The 15,475-nt window shown below is 43.1% G+C and overlaps 1 protein-coding gene across 1 annotated transcript in view; it reads left to right on the forward strand.

Annotated features, from left to right (window-relative positions):
* The window catches only part of SYCP2L (synaptonemal complex protein 2 like), a 75,165-nt gene that overhangs the window by 51,547 nt on the left and 8,143 nt on the right, over positions 1 to 15,475 (forward strand). The window contains exons 22-28 of the mRNA XM_019522537.1: positions 402 to 436; positions 1,071 to 1,125; positions 2,457 to 2,613; positions 3,624 to 3,673; positions 5,083 to 5,176; positions 8,541 to 8,623; positions 8,798 to 8,867. Coding sequence (XP_019378082.1) covers positions 402 to 436; positions 1,071 to 1,125; positions 2,457 to 2,613; positions 3,624 to 3,673; positions 5,083 to 5,176; positions 8,541 to 8,623; positions 8,798 to 8,867 — 544 coding nt within the window. The remainder of the gene's footprint in view (positions 1 to 401; positions 437 to 1,070; positions 1,126 to 2,456; positions 2,614 to 3,623; positions 3,674 to 5,082; positions 5,177 to 8,540; positions 8,624 to 8,797; positions 8,868 to 15,475) is intronic.

The raw sequence follows: 15,475 nt of genomic DNA on the forward strand, positions 1-15,475 counted from the left end.
GGGGGGGGGGGGGGGAGGATGGGGTAATACTCCTGTTGCAGCTGCAGCAACCAGAAATGTCTTTATGATTTCAGTCATGTCATTACTTTTATTTTGATTTACATGGAGCTCTGAAAGTATGTTAAGCTACATTCACTAAATGTACATTAGCTCTTCTAAACTTGGTTTCATATATAGCTCCTACCCCAATCATGGTCTGTTGTTCTTTCTTCACATTATGTCTGCCATTAAACTGGACTTTCCGCAACTCTTAATATTGCCACTAGCTGTCAGCATAAATCCCTCCTTTGACAGATGCTACGCTAGTTTTAAATAAGCATACGTATTTTCATCTAATAAAATTAGAACACTTATTCTGTGGGATATTGGAACTTTGAAATGTGGTTTCTTTTTTTTTCTAGGTCACTGAAGCAAAACAAAAAATTCTTGGCCAAAGGTACAGGACCATATATGTACTTACATCTTGCATGATAAAGAACACAATGCTTTTTATAAAAAGCAATTTCTCCGTTAATTAGGAACAAAAAGGAAAGTGCCAATGTATTTTTATGTATTTAATGTTTTTTCTTAAAGATAGTAGTTCTGGAGACCTTACAGATATCCAAGTAGTTTGTCACAAATGGGAATATATGTAGGAGTTGATGAAAAGATGATAGTTAAGACTGGTGAATTCTGCTCACTTTCAACAATGGGATTCCTCTTACGAACATCATATTTACCCAAATCCAAAATGACTCTGAATTTTTAAAACTACTTGCAATAATTAGATTCTATACATAGAAATTGTTATAATTGTCCATGTATAGAACTTAATTATTGGAGGGTCATCTTTAAATTCATCCTTACCATCACTGCAGTGGGGAAAGTGTGTCAGATGGCAGGCAGGCAGTGGGGGTGGAGAGGGGTGGTAGGGGCAAGCAGCTTGCTCCCTACTGCTTGGGCCCCTGTCCCCACTCCCTCATTCCCCGTCCCCACCACTTACCCTTGCTCCAGCACCAGCAGGCTCCATAGCAGTCTTGTTAATTTTCTTTGATTAGTTGTAATGTACACAATTTTGGGTTACTTAACAGGGTTTATGAAAATGGAAGTGCAAAACGAGAATCAAGCAAAGTCAGTAGAAGACTGGTAGGTAGCTCATATTTTCCTGTGGCAAAGTACTTGTGTAGAATATTGTCTGTGGAGTAATAAACATGGCTTGTTTCTACAGCTAAATAAATAATTAGGCTTTTCCCAAGACATTAACTGAGAAACCTCCTATTCCCATTCAGAGTTACTCCCTCCAAACTTTCCCCTCCCTTCACAAACATGTTGTGGGCTCTAGTACTTGTGACCAGAAACTTTCTGCACAGCTCTTGACCACCAATGAATTGGTTTTCTTGTGCCTGGCACTCTGGATTGAAATTGAGGCAACTAATTTGTAAAAAGGCTGACTGGGCCCAGCTTGGAGCAGGGGCCTAGAATGAATGATTAAGGTGGAGAAAAGACCTGGTTCTTGTTGATGTGTGGCTCTGGACTGATGGTGCTGCTTAATGGCCTGTGACTTGGAAGGGCTATGAGGGTGTAAGTCCAATACTTTTCATTAGCCTTAAGGTCACATGCACATTTTTGAAGAGGCAGCAAACCTGCAAAATCTTCCTTTCATGACATGACGGTGGCGTATCAGTGCTGTACTGTTGCAGGTCAGAAGTTCTCTGCAAAAAGAAATTCCCAGTTTTTCATAATACAGCAAGTGGAAGTAGAGGGCTTGCTGCAACTCCTTGATCCTCAGGATACCTGTGTCCCTAGCTAAGATTAGCCTCAAGGGTGTCCTAAATTGTGCTAGTTAGCAGCTGACTCCAGAGCCATTTACCTGCTCATAATAACCAGAGCAACAGTATCACTTTGGCTACATTGCTTTGCAGCCCTGGCATGCTGCAGTGTTGGGGTGCTACTGCAGAAGGCAGACACTCAACGCTGTGCACTAGCTGCGAAATCCCTTGCGCTGTATTATCTACTTGCCTCTTTCCACTGCTGCAGTGGCCCAAAGAGGACTGGTTCCACTCTTCCGTCTAGAACTGACCTCTACTATTTGTGATTGCTGTAACCAAAGATTAAAGGGGAAAAATAATGCTTTCACATTGCTAATTGGCGCCTTTGGCACCCTGACCATCATACAGCCAGTTTCTCTTTCTGTTTGGGGTTTCTCATAGCAATAAGGGAGTATGTGTGTGTGTGTGTAGGGGAAGTGGGGTTTAAAAAAATAAAAGCTATTACAAAAACAAGACTGGTGGGAGAAGGGGTTGTTGTAGCATCTCATCTCTTACTGCTGTTCTGACCCAGACTAAACAACTAGCTATTTAATTCTTTTGAATGAGTTGTATGGGTTGTGCTGAGCTGGGTGTTTGCTACTGGGCTAGTTAAAAATGGCAGTGCAGTTTTTCTGGGGGAAGTTAGAACTGACTTCTTAGTATCTTTAGTCTGATTATAGGAAGCATCTTTTCTCTGAAAGTAACCATGAAACTACAAGCAATAGTCAAAGTGAAAAAAGCTGGATCCTTGATTCTCAGAAAAAACCATTGCCAAAAAGTCAGGACTATACCCGGAGAAGGCCAAGGCTCAGAAGTAAGTTGAAAGGTGAGTGCAATATGTTGCGTGGCACACTCCACAGTGAAGTAGAACAGAAGACTGAGTCCAAGTCAGGGTTACTCAGCCTTTGTGGGACTGAGGCTCCATCTGAGTAATGCTGAAATCCTGTTGGTTCACCAGTGGGCTAGGACACCTGCTTATCCATGACTTGAGTGGGAGTGTATCTGGCATGCAAAATGCTTGTTTGTAATCCATGTGTGAGATGAGAGAGAGCAGCTCAGGTGGTGATGATTTAAAGTGCTGCTTTCTATTTTTTGCCCAGCAAAAATGAGAGAGTCTTTCCTTGTGGTCTGTAGATCCAGTTGCAATTTTTCATTGCTTTGTCCTGTTCACGAAATGTGTCTCTACAGGGCTGCATCTTCAGACCCTGGGGAAGCTAATGCAGAAGGAGGTTGCCATCTTCTTTACTTATGTAGATTTACAAGTGCCTATCCTCTGCGCTAGGTACTCTTGTGAGAAAAGAATAATATGGACATTATAAGCTTTGATGGTGTCTCCCATTTTAAAAGTTTGTTGCATATTAGGTGAGTTATCAGGTTACAGATGGGCTGTTAATATAACCTCTTCAGGTTATATTCAGCTATAACATCTGTTTTCCCATCTTGTTGCATGAAGTCTGTGCAGGTACTCATAGACACTCTGTGGGCGTTTTGAAAAAGAAAGGAAGGTGATTGGGAGGGAGGGAAGAGCTTCAGGTTGAGTTCAGTCATGGTCCTTCAACTTTGTTCCAGTTTCCATATCTGTCTGCCAGAATTCAGATGAGTCTTTCAGGTAAACAGCAAGGTCTACCTCTTTCTTCGGGTGTAGAGTGGCAGCAGTCTTAATGTAACTTGTGATTTGTATTATTAGGCAATTGGGGGAAATAAATAAGCACGATGTTAAGCCTTGTAAGTTCTAAGAAAATAAAGCTGTCTCATGAGGTTTTAACTTGACTGGTACAATGTCAGCAGCAATGGAGTCATCTTTGTGCCTGTTTGTGGGTTTTTTTTTTCTTGCAGTGTTGCCATTGTCATCTGCAAGTAGTGGCAGTGATTACCAGACAAAGAAAGTAAGAAACTATTCTGATACTTGGACTGCACCTCTATTAAAGCATTACTTATATGAAGTACATTTATGTGCAATTTTGAATTACTGCTTTCTAGTCAAGGTTATATGTTAATACTAAAATGCATCTACAACAACCGGTTTTGAAGGGACATATATTGCTTAATTTACACAACTAAAGTAAAGCTAGACACTCTAGCTAACTGTCTATAGATTGCATATCAAAGTATGCACAGGCGCTTGTCGTCCAGGAAACCCTTCTCAATGTTACCTAGTTAATCCACTGCTATGCTCTTCAAATTTTTTCCATCTACAGTTGCAGTAGGAGTGTGTTCACTACAAGCATTTACTAAATGTAACTGAAAATACATACATCTTTGAAAGGTTAGAGGTGTAGAGTTTTTATTCTGTTCTAGGTTTTTTTTTTCTGTCTTCAATTTAAGTCCTAGCACAAAAGGGAAAGTGTAAAGTGCTGTCAAACAAGTTCCCTTTTATTTTATCTATCTGTAATTTTGGGAAACGGGGCGAAAACAAGCATGCATAATTCAAAACTGGGGAGACTTCTGAAGGTCATATTTCATCCCAGAAAAACATTGAAGAGTTGGAGCCTATTCCAAAGCCTGAAAATGCTGTTACTTTTCGTCCTCTGGAGAGGAGGCTTCATGCCGCCACCTTCTGTCTGGTAGTAGACTTGTTCTCTGTTAGGCAGTTCTTTGGGCCCATATTCCCAGACATCCCCGTGCTCCCTATATTGATTGTGAGCTCGCTCGGTGGCTCAATAATGCTGAACACAAGTTAGGCTGTAGAGCAGGGGCAGGCAGTTATTTTGAGCGGAGGGCTGCTTATTGAGTTTTGGCAAGCCATCAAGGGCCGCATGACAGGCAGCCCAGGGCAGATTAATATTAATTTTCTAAAATTTTTAGGGGCCCTGCGGGCCAGATAGAATGGCTTGGAGGGCTGCATCCAGCTCATGGGCCACATTTTGCCCACCCCTGCTGTAGAGGTTGCGTAGTAGGGAAATAAATGTGCAAAACTGATGGCACTTGGTCAACATGAGTCTAAAGAACACTGTATAATGTCCAAGGGACTTGTGAATGCATCATAAATAAAGTTATGTGCGTGTTTGTTTGTTTTCCCCCAGATTCCTTAAGTATTTCTTTCCCCCTGCTTTTGGTTTAACATAGTGAGTCATATGAACAATGACCTGCATGTGCTAAGAAGGAAATGTTAGGGGTGCATCTTAATTTTAAGTACACAAATCTCCTAGAAAATCAAAGGGGTCCCTGCCCCCTTGCATGATTCAGTGCATCTCCCTGTAAAAGCCTCTCTAGATGAAAGAGAGCCTGTGTAATGCTACTGTTTGTTACACTGTATAAACAAAATAAGTTCTTTTAAAATGCATCTGTGTTTTAGGTTGGTGTTTCCAGGCCGAGAGTTCATCAGGATATACTGAGGAAAGAAACTAAATCCAGTACAGCAATGCTTGATTTGTCTGCAGTGAGATCTGGTATTTGAGGGTCTTTTTTTTCCCCCCACAAATCCCATACAGTCTACTAAAAAAGTTTGTGCATATGCATGGCCTCCCCCACATCTTTCCCATTAATCGCCTAACTTCTGGTGCTTTTTTAGCAGCTGGAATGCTTCACTAGTGTTTGTATGTAAAGTGTTTTGAAGAGGGTAAGCACCAGGCAGTTGCTCACTGTTGTACTTTCCTGGTACATAGATTCCATCCCTCCAGACTACTCGGTTCAAGTCTTTGCTCAAAAAAGGCTTCATTCTGTTTTGCATTTATTCTTTGTGCCAGGCTAGTTTTTGCTCATTCTCAAACTTCCATTACTAATGGTTTGGGGGGAAGCAGTTACATGAAGGCTTTGGCATTTAATCCATGGGAATTAACATACTCAGTTCCTAAGTTTTTTATGTAAATTTTAGAATTCTCTTCCCTGCATAGGGCTCTTCCATTGTAAAGAGGTTATTCAAGTGTGTTAGGATGTATATGCAAACTCCTCCCTTTCCTTCCCTCTTCTTCCTCCCCCTCCCAAACAAACCTTATCACAGTGCTTGTCTCTTACTGTTACTAATACTTTTTTCTGCTGGTTTGAAATCCTTGCAAACTGAAAGAATTCATTGCTGTCTACTATTTCTTTTTCATGGTCTCTCGGAAGCTTCTGTTGCAGGTACTAGTTTTCCATAAACAGTCCTATTATAATTTTATTATGTTGGAAACTAGTGTGGTATAATGCATTACAGCAGTGGTTCTCGGCCTTTTTCACACTGGGACCTAGTAGTATAACCTATCAGCTTGCCATAACCCACGCCCTCCCGGTCTCTGACCCACACTGTGGGTCAGTCTCGCCTTCTCCTCCTTGGACCTCCCCACAACCCTTTTAAATTTTTCTTGCAACCCACAGGTTGAGAAACACTGCGTTATAGCATCTTAAACATCAATGTTTAAGTTTAGATGATATCATTAGTCTTCTATTCAATGGCTCTGTTGGAACATAATTCCTTGTCTTTCAGCTCTTGCGTGCACCTTAATACCTAAAGATGTGGTAGCTTCTCTGGTACCATGGTCCTTTTGAGGTATTAATCAATCAGTTCTCAACCTCATTAGGCTCAAAATATCCCTTGGAAGATGCCAGCTCTTAGCTTTCACTAATTTTTTGATGATGGAAAAACAATAGAGAAGTTTCTCTGTTTTAAAAACAACAAACTTGGATATCAACAGGTCAAACTTGGACATTAGGTTTTTGACACCTTGGATTTCTACTTGAAACCTCTGGGTGTTTCCTGTGAATCATTTCCATGTGTTTGCACACTTAATGCTAATATTGTGCATCACCCTGCAGCAACCTTAAAAGGAGTTTGCTGCACCCCAGGGTACACCATCACCCTTATTGAGAATCACTGTATTAGTCATGTCTGTATGTAGTGCTATATACTAATATACCATATTTTATCACATACTACATACCCCCAAATAAGACATGCACCATGTTTTTGGTTTGTTTTTTTTGAAAGGTAGAATGTATACGGGTTTCCCCCCCCCAAAGCCATGGTTAAGAACTGACTTGATACAACAGTTTGCTCTCCCTCAGCCAGTTCACTGATGGCTTCAGGCAAAAGCTACAGTGTTAACCCGGTCACAGCTGCTGCTGGATTGGCAGCAGCTTTTGCTTGCTCAGCCAAAAGCTGCTGCCAATTGGGCAACAAATGTGGAAAGGTTAAAACTGGCTGGCTGCTTGCTGCCTGGAGAGAAGTGGCAGCCATTATAGCACAGCATCTCCATGCTTTTTTTCATTCCAGCAAAAAAAAGTCACCTTCCGTACTTAAGACATGCAGCCCAATTTTTGGAGAACTGATTTTTGGCATGTGGTTATACAAGTAAATATGGTATTACTCTGACATGTTGGCCTTTTTCCCTTTCCTTAATGTGCTCCCCTCCTTCAAGATTGCCTTTGTTGGAATAGGGGGTTACTTTTATTCTTCAGATACACGGGGCACATCTACACAACACATTTACTGCAGAGTTGACTAACTGACTCCAGAGTATAAAATCTCGGGATCTACATATGCAACACAGGCTGGAGTAAACTAATTTACTCTGCTGCAGGATAGTACTTGTACATACAGGTACTATTCTGCAGCGGAGTAAAGTACTCTTCCACAGCGCATGTGCAGATGGAAACTGGGATAGCTAGGGCACGAGGGTGCTTTAGTGCAGGGTTGCTGCCAGCTAGCCCTGCATTGGAGCACCCTCATGCTCCAGCCAGGTCCTCCACAGAATGTTGAGCTGGCTTGGAGCAGCCGTGGGCTGGCAAGCTGACTCCCCACCCACCCCTGAGTCCCCTGCCAACCAAGGCTACTGTGACCTGGCTCAATGTGTTTTTGGACACTCATGAAAATGTAACACCCAGGAGCAATGAATTCCAGTGTGATATGCGCCAGAGTTTATTGCTATGTTATTTGCATGTGTAGATATTAAGGCTGTGCAAAATTTTGCTGGCTGTTTTGATTTGACACCATTTTGACTCATTTCAAGCTTGAAACAGCGAAATTGAATCAAAACGAAGAGCTTCGAAACAGCCTTGAAACAAAATGAGGCTAGTCAAAATGTTTCAAGTTTTGAAGTCTCCAGCAGTGAGGTGATGGGAGATGGAGGAGAACCAGAGCTGCGCTCCCAGCAGGAGCCAGGAGCACAGCCCTGGCTCTCCCCATCTCCTGCCTCTGGGCTGCGGGAAGCTGATCACAGCGCAGGGGAAGGGAGCTGATCCTAGGCTCAGTTCCCCTCCCAAGCACTGCAGTGGAGCTGGGGAAAGGAACTGAGCCCAATCGCTCGGTTCGCCTCCCCAGCCTTACAATCAGGCTGGGGATGGGAACAGCAATTGGGCTCAGTTCCCTTCCTCTGTCCCAAGCGGCAGCACCAGCTTCCCTCCATCATCTGGCAGGCAAATCGGGGGCCCACAGCCCTGATCTGCCTGCCAGATGAGAGAGGCTGTTTTGAGCTTCCCCATTATAGCTAATGGGCAAAACATTAAAACAGTGTCACTGTTTCAACAAAGCAAAATGGGGAACAGCTGTTTCGAATTGAAATGAAATTCAAAATGAAATGCAGTTCCCTCTTGAACAGCCCTAGTAGATGTGTCCACAGAGTGCTACTGCAGCAATATAAAATGGAGGCATTTCTGTAAACTGCAAGTGAAAATACAGTAGCCTTTTTTTCCCCTTGCATCAAGAAGGTTGCCAAATTTTAATATTCTGTTGAATATGTGCAATTACTTGATAAGTATACAATTTATTTCTTGTTGCCTTCATTACTTGGCTAATGGTATCTGCTTGTACAACTGAAGTACTTTTTTTTTTTTTTTCAGGTGACTTAGAAACAGAAGATCTTACACTACCATTTAATGAATCTGTCCATGGGCATTCTGACACTGGAGAGAGGATGTCTCAGGTGCAGTGTACAGTACTGTGGCACATTCTAACGAATTGTTTTAAGTGACTTCTAATACTGTTAGTTTGTTTAGCAAGATGCATCGTTGTCTATCAGAGTAGCTTTTTTTAAATTATTCCACAGCTGACGTTTTGCATGCAGTACCTTCACTTTTATATTTTTCCTTTTCTTTAGAAATTTGAGGACATGTCCAGTAAACTAGCACCAGATGATAAAAAATACAGGAATAAAAGAAAAGTCTCAGGTATAATGACTAAACATCTTGGGGAGGGAAGGGGGACAGGGAATGTAACACCTTTTCAAAGGCATAAATGGGAATTAAATACTCAGATGCCTTTTCTTTCAAGGACCCCAAATTGGGAAATCTCTTTTTGAATATGAAGTTTATTAATATATTTCATTTTCCTGTTGTACAAATTGTGTTTGTTCTGTGCTGTAGTTATGTCTGTCTCTTTTTTTTTTAAACTCATGGCGCATATTATCATGTTTTGTGTTTTTTTGGGTAGAGACACAGACCAGAAATGCTAAAATCTAAGCATGTATTGGAATGAATTTTTAAAAAAAATGCATACAACTTGAGGGATAATGTAATTTAAATCGGAATCACTCTCTGAAATGATCAGTCTATATCCCAGATAATGCACAGGCTTTACCTTGGTTTTTAAGTTATCCTGATGTTTCTTTCCAGGAATGATGCTTTTATTGGTACTGCACTGTTTCTAGTAAACCCAAAGTATTCACGCCTCTGGAATTTGCTGCCATCTTACAAATGCTGGTGTGTGGTGGTTGTTTTTTTTTTTTTTTTTATGTGGTTTTTTGTCAGCTTTTCTACAGCAGCTTCCATTCATTGGTTACCCCAACGTATTTGTAAGGTGGTGGGTGATGAGCGGCTGTCTTATGTGTTTTATTACTGGCATTGCTTCTTCAGAGCCATTAGTAATCTTTCTTGCCAAGCATGGTTCCCCATCCCCGCAACCCCTCCCATCCCCAATAACATTTCCATAAAGCAGACTTCCTGGTTCTTTAGAAATAGGCAACTTTGATTGTCATCTCACTTTACCCCCTGATACCTCAACAACATTTCAAATTAAATAGAATTCAGATACCTGGTTGTTTTAATTATACTGGGGAAAAACAATGCTGGTACATGCTCCATGTTGGCATAACAAAGACTCTAGACCAGGGGCAGGCAACTTCTGAGTTGCTGTTACGAGCTGGTCAGAACGCACCCCCCCCCCGCCTGCTACAGCCCACATCCTGTGCACCCTGAAGCTCCCCACCACCAACAGTACACAGCCCTGGCTTGCCCTGTGCCTGCTTCAGACCACCTGCTGATGCTGAGCAGTGGCTGGGCGGCAGCTGCTGCTCATCACTTGGAAGAGTGGTAACAGCCCCTCCCTCTTACTGCTGCTGGGCCCTTCTTCCTGCAGCTGCCCAGAGCCTGTGCCCAGTCTACCCTGCGGCTCCTTTCCACCACCATCACCGCCACCTCTGGGCTGCCCAGCAGGGCAGCAGTGGCAGTGTAGAGGAGTTGCTGGGCACCCTGGGCATGAGCTTTAAGCAGCTGCAGCAAGGACTCGGCAATGATGAAGGGGAGGGGCAGCTTTTCCCCCAAGCCAAGCAGCAGATTCTGCCCAGCTGCTGCCACTGCTGCAGCTGCTCAGTGTGGGCAGGCTAGTCTAGAGTGAGTGCAGGGCAGGTTGGGGTCAGGGCTGTGCATGTGTCCCGCTAATACCACAGGTCTGGGGCCAGCAGCAGCGGTAGCTTGGAAGGAGCCCCTGCTGCCTAGAAAGGCAGTCTAGCTGCAGAGTTGACCCAGCCCCACTACAGGATGCGCTACAGGCCGGATGGTGCCTGGGCCAGGTGGGACCAAAGGACCTACTGCAGCCTGGGCAAAGACTCTGTGGGCTGGATTCAGTCTGTGGGCCATAATTTTCCTTACCCCTGCTCTAGACGGTATGTTACAAGTAGCTTCTAATTATGTTTGATCGTAGGCTCTTACTGGTACCTACTGACATTTTGATATTTGATATTTTATGATTTGATTTGATTTTTCCTTCATAGGCTTGGGTTTGAATACCTGGTTGGTTTAACTGCTTCATTTACATTGACTTTATCTAGGGTGGAAGGTTGTCACCAGTTTTATAGAAGATTAGTCGATTTGAAATCTGGGCTTGTGTCTTTTTTCAAAGACTAAGGTGATAAGATTGTTTGATATTTGAGGAGGAAAAATCAAAGGTATATGTAGGGTTAGGGTCTTACTGGGGTATGTCCAACCCACTGTTCCTCTGGCATGAAACTCTGAAAATAGAATATTGCGTTTTATACTTGTGGATATCTAACTTGACCATTCAGTTTAATGCAATGTATCAGTAATGCCTTAAAAGAGCTGTGTTAACGGCTTACTATACCTGCCTGAAGCAAAAAAAAAATCCTTTTTTTCCCCCCCCCTTGACCTTAATGAAGGAGAAATTTCTAGTAAAGTGTGGATTTTTCTATTGGCTCTTCCCCTTCTGCAACCTATTTTGCTTAATGTAATTGTGTATAGCTCTGTACCATTTTAATAGCTCTTTTTGAGTTTTCAACCTTTTTGCAAATATTTAATTCCCATACTTAACAGTAGTTAATTCCCAGGGATTTGTGGTTGATGGGTCATACTTGGCCTGGAAGGAGGTGGGCAGTGGGGTCCTGCAGGGTTCGGTCCTTGTGCCGGTGTTATTTAATATCTTCATCAGTGATTTGGACACGGGTGTGGTGAGCACCCCCTCCAAGTTCACGGATGATACCAAATCACGGGGCAAAATGAATACACCAGAAGGCAGGGAGCAGTTGTATGCTGACCTGGACAAGTGAGATCAATGGGTGGAATGTAATAGGATGCAATTCAACAAAGATAAATGTCAGGTACTCCACCTAGGAAGGAGGAATCCCCAGCATACCTACAGGTTGGGGGATGTCCTCCTCAGCAGCTCAGGGGCTGAGAGAGATCTTGGAGTTATAGTTGACTCCAAGATGAATATGAGCCAGCAGCGCAATGAGGCCATCAGCAAAGCCAATCATACCTTGTCATATATTAGCAGATGCATGACCAACAGATCAAGGGGAGGTGATGCTCCCCCTCTATGCAGCATTAGTCAGGCCACAGATGGAGTACTGTGTCCAGTTTTGGGTGCTGTACTTCAAGAGGGACACGGAGGATCTGGAGAGAGTTCAGAGGAGGGCCACTCGCATGATTAGTGGTCTCTGTGTAAGACCCTACAAGGAGAGGTTGAGAGATCTGGGTCTCTTCAGCCTATACAAAAGACAGCTGAGGGGTGACCTTGTAGCCACCTATAAATTTATCAGGGGAGGACAGTAGGGAATTGGGGATGCGCTGTTTACCAGAGCACCCCAAGGAGTAACTAGGAATAATGGCTGCAAACTAGTGAAGAGTAGATTTAGGTTAGACATTAGGAAGAAATTTTTTACAATAAGGGTGGCCAGAGTCTGGAATGGGCTTCCAAGAGAGGTGGTGCTGTTGCCTAACTTGGAGGTCTTCAAGAGGAGGCTTGACAGTCACCTGGCTGGGGTCATCTGACCTCAGTCCTCTTTTTCCTGCTAGGGGTAGGGGGTTGGACACAATGATCCACTGGGTCCCTTCTGACTCTATAATTTATGAATCTATGAGATGCTTAAAGAGATTTCTTCAGTAAGACTGAATTCACCCAGTCCTCTCCTAATCTGTATACCCACGTGGAACCACAGAACACTTTCTCTTATTAATAGATAACCAGTTTTATGCCAACTAAACAACCATAAGGTTTGGGGGTGTGCTTTCACATGCAGATGTTCCTGATGTTGATCTAATGCCACATCTACATTTATATCCATCTGACGCTTGTGAATGTTAAAGTACTTTGTGCATCGGAACTGCTTAATGTTAGTCTGTCTTGATACACAAAAGAACAGGGTGTCTCAACATGCCTGTTGAATATTCAACTCTTGATGCTAGGATTTTTTTAATGTCTGCACTTTGTCCTGGCAATATTTTTCTTCCACAGGATCATTTTCTTTAAAGCCTTTAGTTCCCATATTTTGGCTGTCTTAGCCTCAGGCCTCAGCTACTTCTTGAAGGGTTTAAACCTCCAGAGTAGGGCTGAAGGGTTTATACTGCACCCTCCTCACCTGCCTCCCCTCCCCTGGCCTGCCCCCATTGCTCTGGCTGCAGCAGTGGGGTTTCTGACTAACCCTCCCTCTGGCTTCCACTTCTTTCACCTGCCCCAGGAGGTGGGGCAGTGCAGCCCATAGTACTAAGGAAACCTGTGGGGGTAGGGAGCGGTGCTGTGGTGGGGAGGCATGGTGTGTAGCATTGATTCAGAAGGTTCTTTCCTGTTGTCCTAGCTTGACCTGGGCTTTGAAAGGCACCTCCTGGCCAAGCACACTTCAATAAGTTCCCACCCTTAAAGTAGACAGTAAATATTTTTTGCAAGCGTCCTCTTCTTAAAATGTCTCCTGCTGTCTCCCTAATGCAATTCAGCTATATGTGAAGTTCTGTTGATGAACCTTGTTTCCCTCTGCATGCTGGCTCAGTAGTCCTGCATGGCTTAAGATGCATGTAGTCCATGGAGAGGAACACAGAGACCCATTTCCTTTATGCTTTTGTACATGGCGTGGGAAAACTTCACCTGGAATGCTGGTCACCCATGACAGTATTTAACAGGGATAGATTTTTGTGCAGGGGGTTGGACCAGGTCATAGGCTCCCTCTACCCCAGCCCAGTCCTCTGCACCACTTGCAGGGAGCGGGGTGGGGGAGCCAAGGCCAGCAGTGCTCTGGACTCCCTGCTCTGGACCAGACTCTCTGTCCAGTCTTTGGCGCAGCTTTGGAATCATGGCGGTGCTCCCCCACTCTTGGAGCACTCTGATTGGCTATTTCCATCAGAGTAAGTTTTGGAACAAATCAATAAACTAAATACTAAAGTCACCGGGACTGGATGGCATTCGCCCAAGAGTTCTGAAGGAACTCAAAAGTGAAATAGTAAGATTACTGGCAATAGTATGTACCCTATAGTTACAAGTGGCCTCTGTGCCAGAAGACTGGCAGGTATCCAACATAATGCCCAACTTCAGAAAGGGCTCTACAGCTGATCCTGGGATGTACAGACCAGTGAATCTTGCTTCCATCCCTGGCAAATTAGTAGAAACTATAATAAAGAATAAAATCAGGAGTCACCTGGCCAAGTATGATTTGTTGGGTATGGGTTTTGTAAAGAGAAATCCTTCCTCACCAGTCATCTGCAGTTCTTAAAGTCTGTCAACAAGCTTGTGGATGAGAAGAATCCAGTTCATGTGATTATATTTGGACTTTCAAAAAAACTTTCAACAAGGTCTTTCACCAAAGGCTTTAAAAAACCCTAGCTATGTTGCCAGTTCTCTTATGAACTGAGAGCTGGTTAAAAGATAGGAAGCAAAGGGTAGGTCTAAGTGGTCATTTTTCAAGATAGAGGGAAGTCAAACACAAGGCCAGCAGGGATCTGTGCTGGGCCCAATATTGTTCAATGTTTTCATCAATGACTTGGAAACAGGTGCCTGGTAAAATCTCCAAGTTTGTAGATGACACCAAATTATTATGCGTAGTCAAACCCAAGCTGAAGGAGAAGAGCTGCAGAAAGCTTTTGCCAAGCTGAGTGAGCAAGCCAAAAAATAGCAGGTGAACTTCAGTGCCAGAAAGTGCAAGGTAATGCACCTGGGGAAACTGTCATAATGCTGGGTTCTGACCTAGCTGTTAAGATTCAGGAAAGAGACCTTGGAGTCATTGTACATTTGAGCTGACACTTAAAGAACTATGTGCAGTGGCGACCAAAAAGCCAATAAAATGTTGTCATCGTTTAAGAAGGGAATTGAAAATTAAATGAAAAACATCATCATACTACTATACAAATTTATGGTGCATCCACATCTTGAATACTGTGTGCGTTTTTGGTCCCCACATCTCAAAAAGGATGTAGTAGAATTAGAAAAGTCATGGAGAAGGATAACCAAAATGTTCAGGGGCCTGGAGCTGTTGCCATGCCAGGAGAGACTAAAAAAACTGTCTCCTTGGGTTGAAAAGGAGAAGGAAAAGGGAGAGCAGGATATGATAGAGGTCTATGAAGTCATGAAGAGTATGGACCAAATGAACAGGGAGCTGTTATTCACCATGTCTCGGAATACTAGAAATAATTTCACCTGCTGTAATCAGTAGGTAGGAGGTTTAAAACTAAAAAGAGAGTACTTTTTTATTTTTAATGCAATGTGTAGTTAACTTGTGGAATTAAATGCCACAGGAGGTGGTAGAGGCAAACTGCATAGCCAGGTTCAAAATGGTACTGGGTGAATTTAATTCATGGATGCTAGATTTAGTAATAGTTATTGAACAGAATGAATGGAGATGTCTTCTCTGGCATCTCTAACCCAATAAATGATAGATGCCAGGTAGGGTATTGAATAGGGGATCGATTGTTCCAGTGATCTTGTTCAGTTCTCTTCCTCAATCCTGTCTCCAACGGTTGCAGAAATGGATGGTATAGTGGGCTAGAGGGACCATTGGCTGGACCCAGTATGGCACTTGTGTTCTTATGCCCCAATGTTGTAAAAAAAGGTGCATAGACTTGCTGCTATCTACTGTTCTGTGATAGCCTGTGGGCATGCTATTACCTCACAGTAAGTGAAAGCTCATCTATGGCACCTTAAAACCAGGACAGACTTTTTAATAAAACAGGTCTATCTTTCGCTCACTGTAGAGGAAGACTGACTCCCTGGTATTCCAGTTTGTTTGCAAACCTGATGCTTGCTGTAAAAAAAAAAAAAAAAAAAAAAAAAAAAAAAAAAAAAA

Source organism: Gavialis gangeticus, unplaced genomic scaffold, assembly GCF_001723915.1.
Source record: "Gavialis gangeticus isolate Ggan-Ray unplaced genomic scaffold, GavGan_comp1, whole genome shotgun sequence".
NCBI lineage: Eukaryota > Metazoa > Chordata > Crocodylia > Gavialidae > Gavialis > Gavialis gangeticus.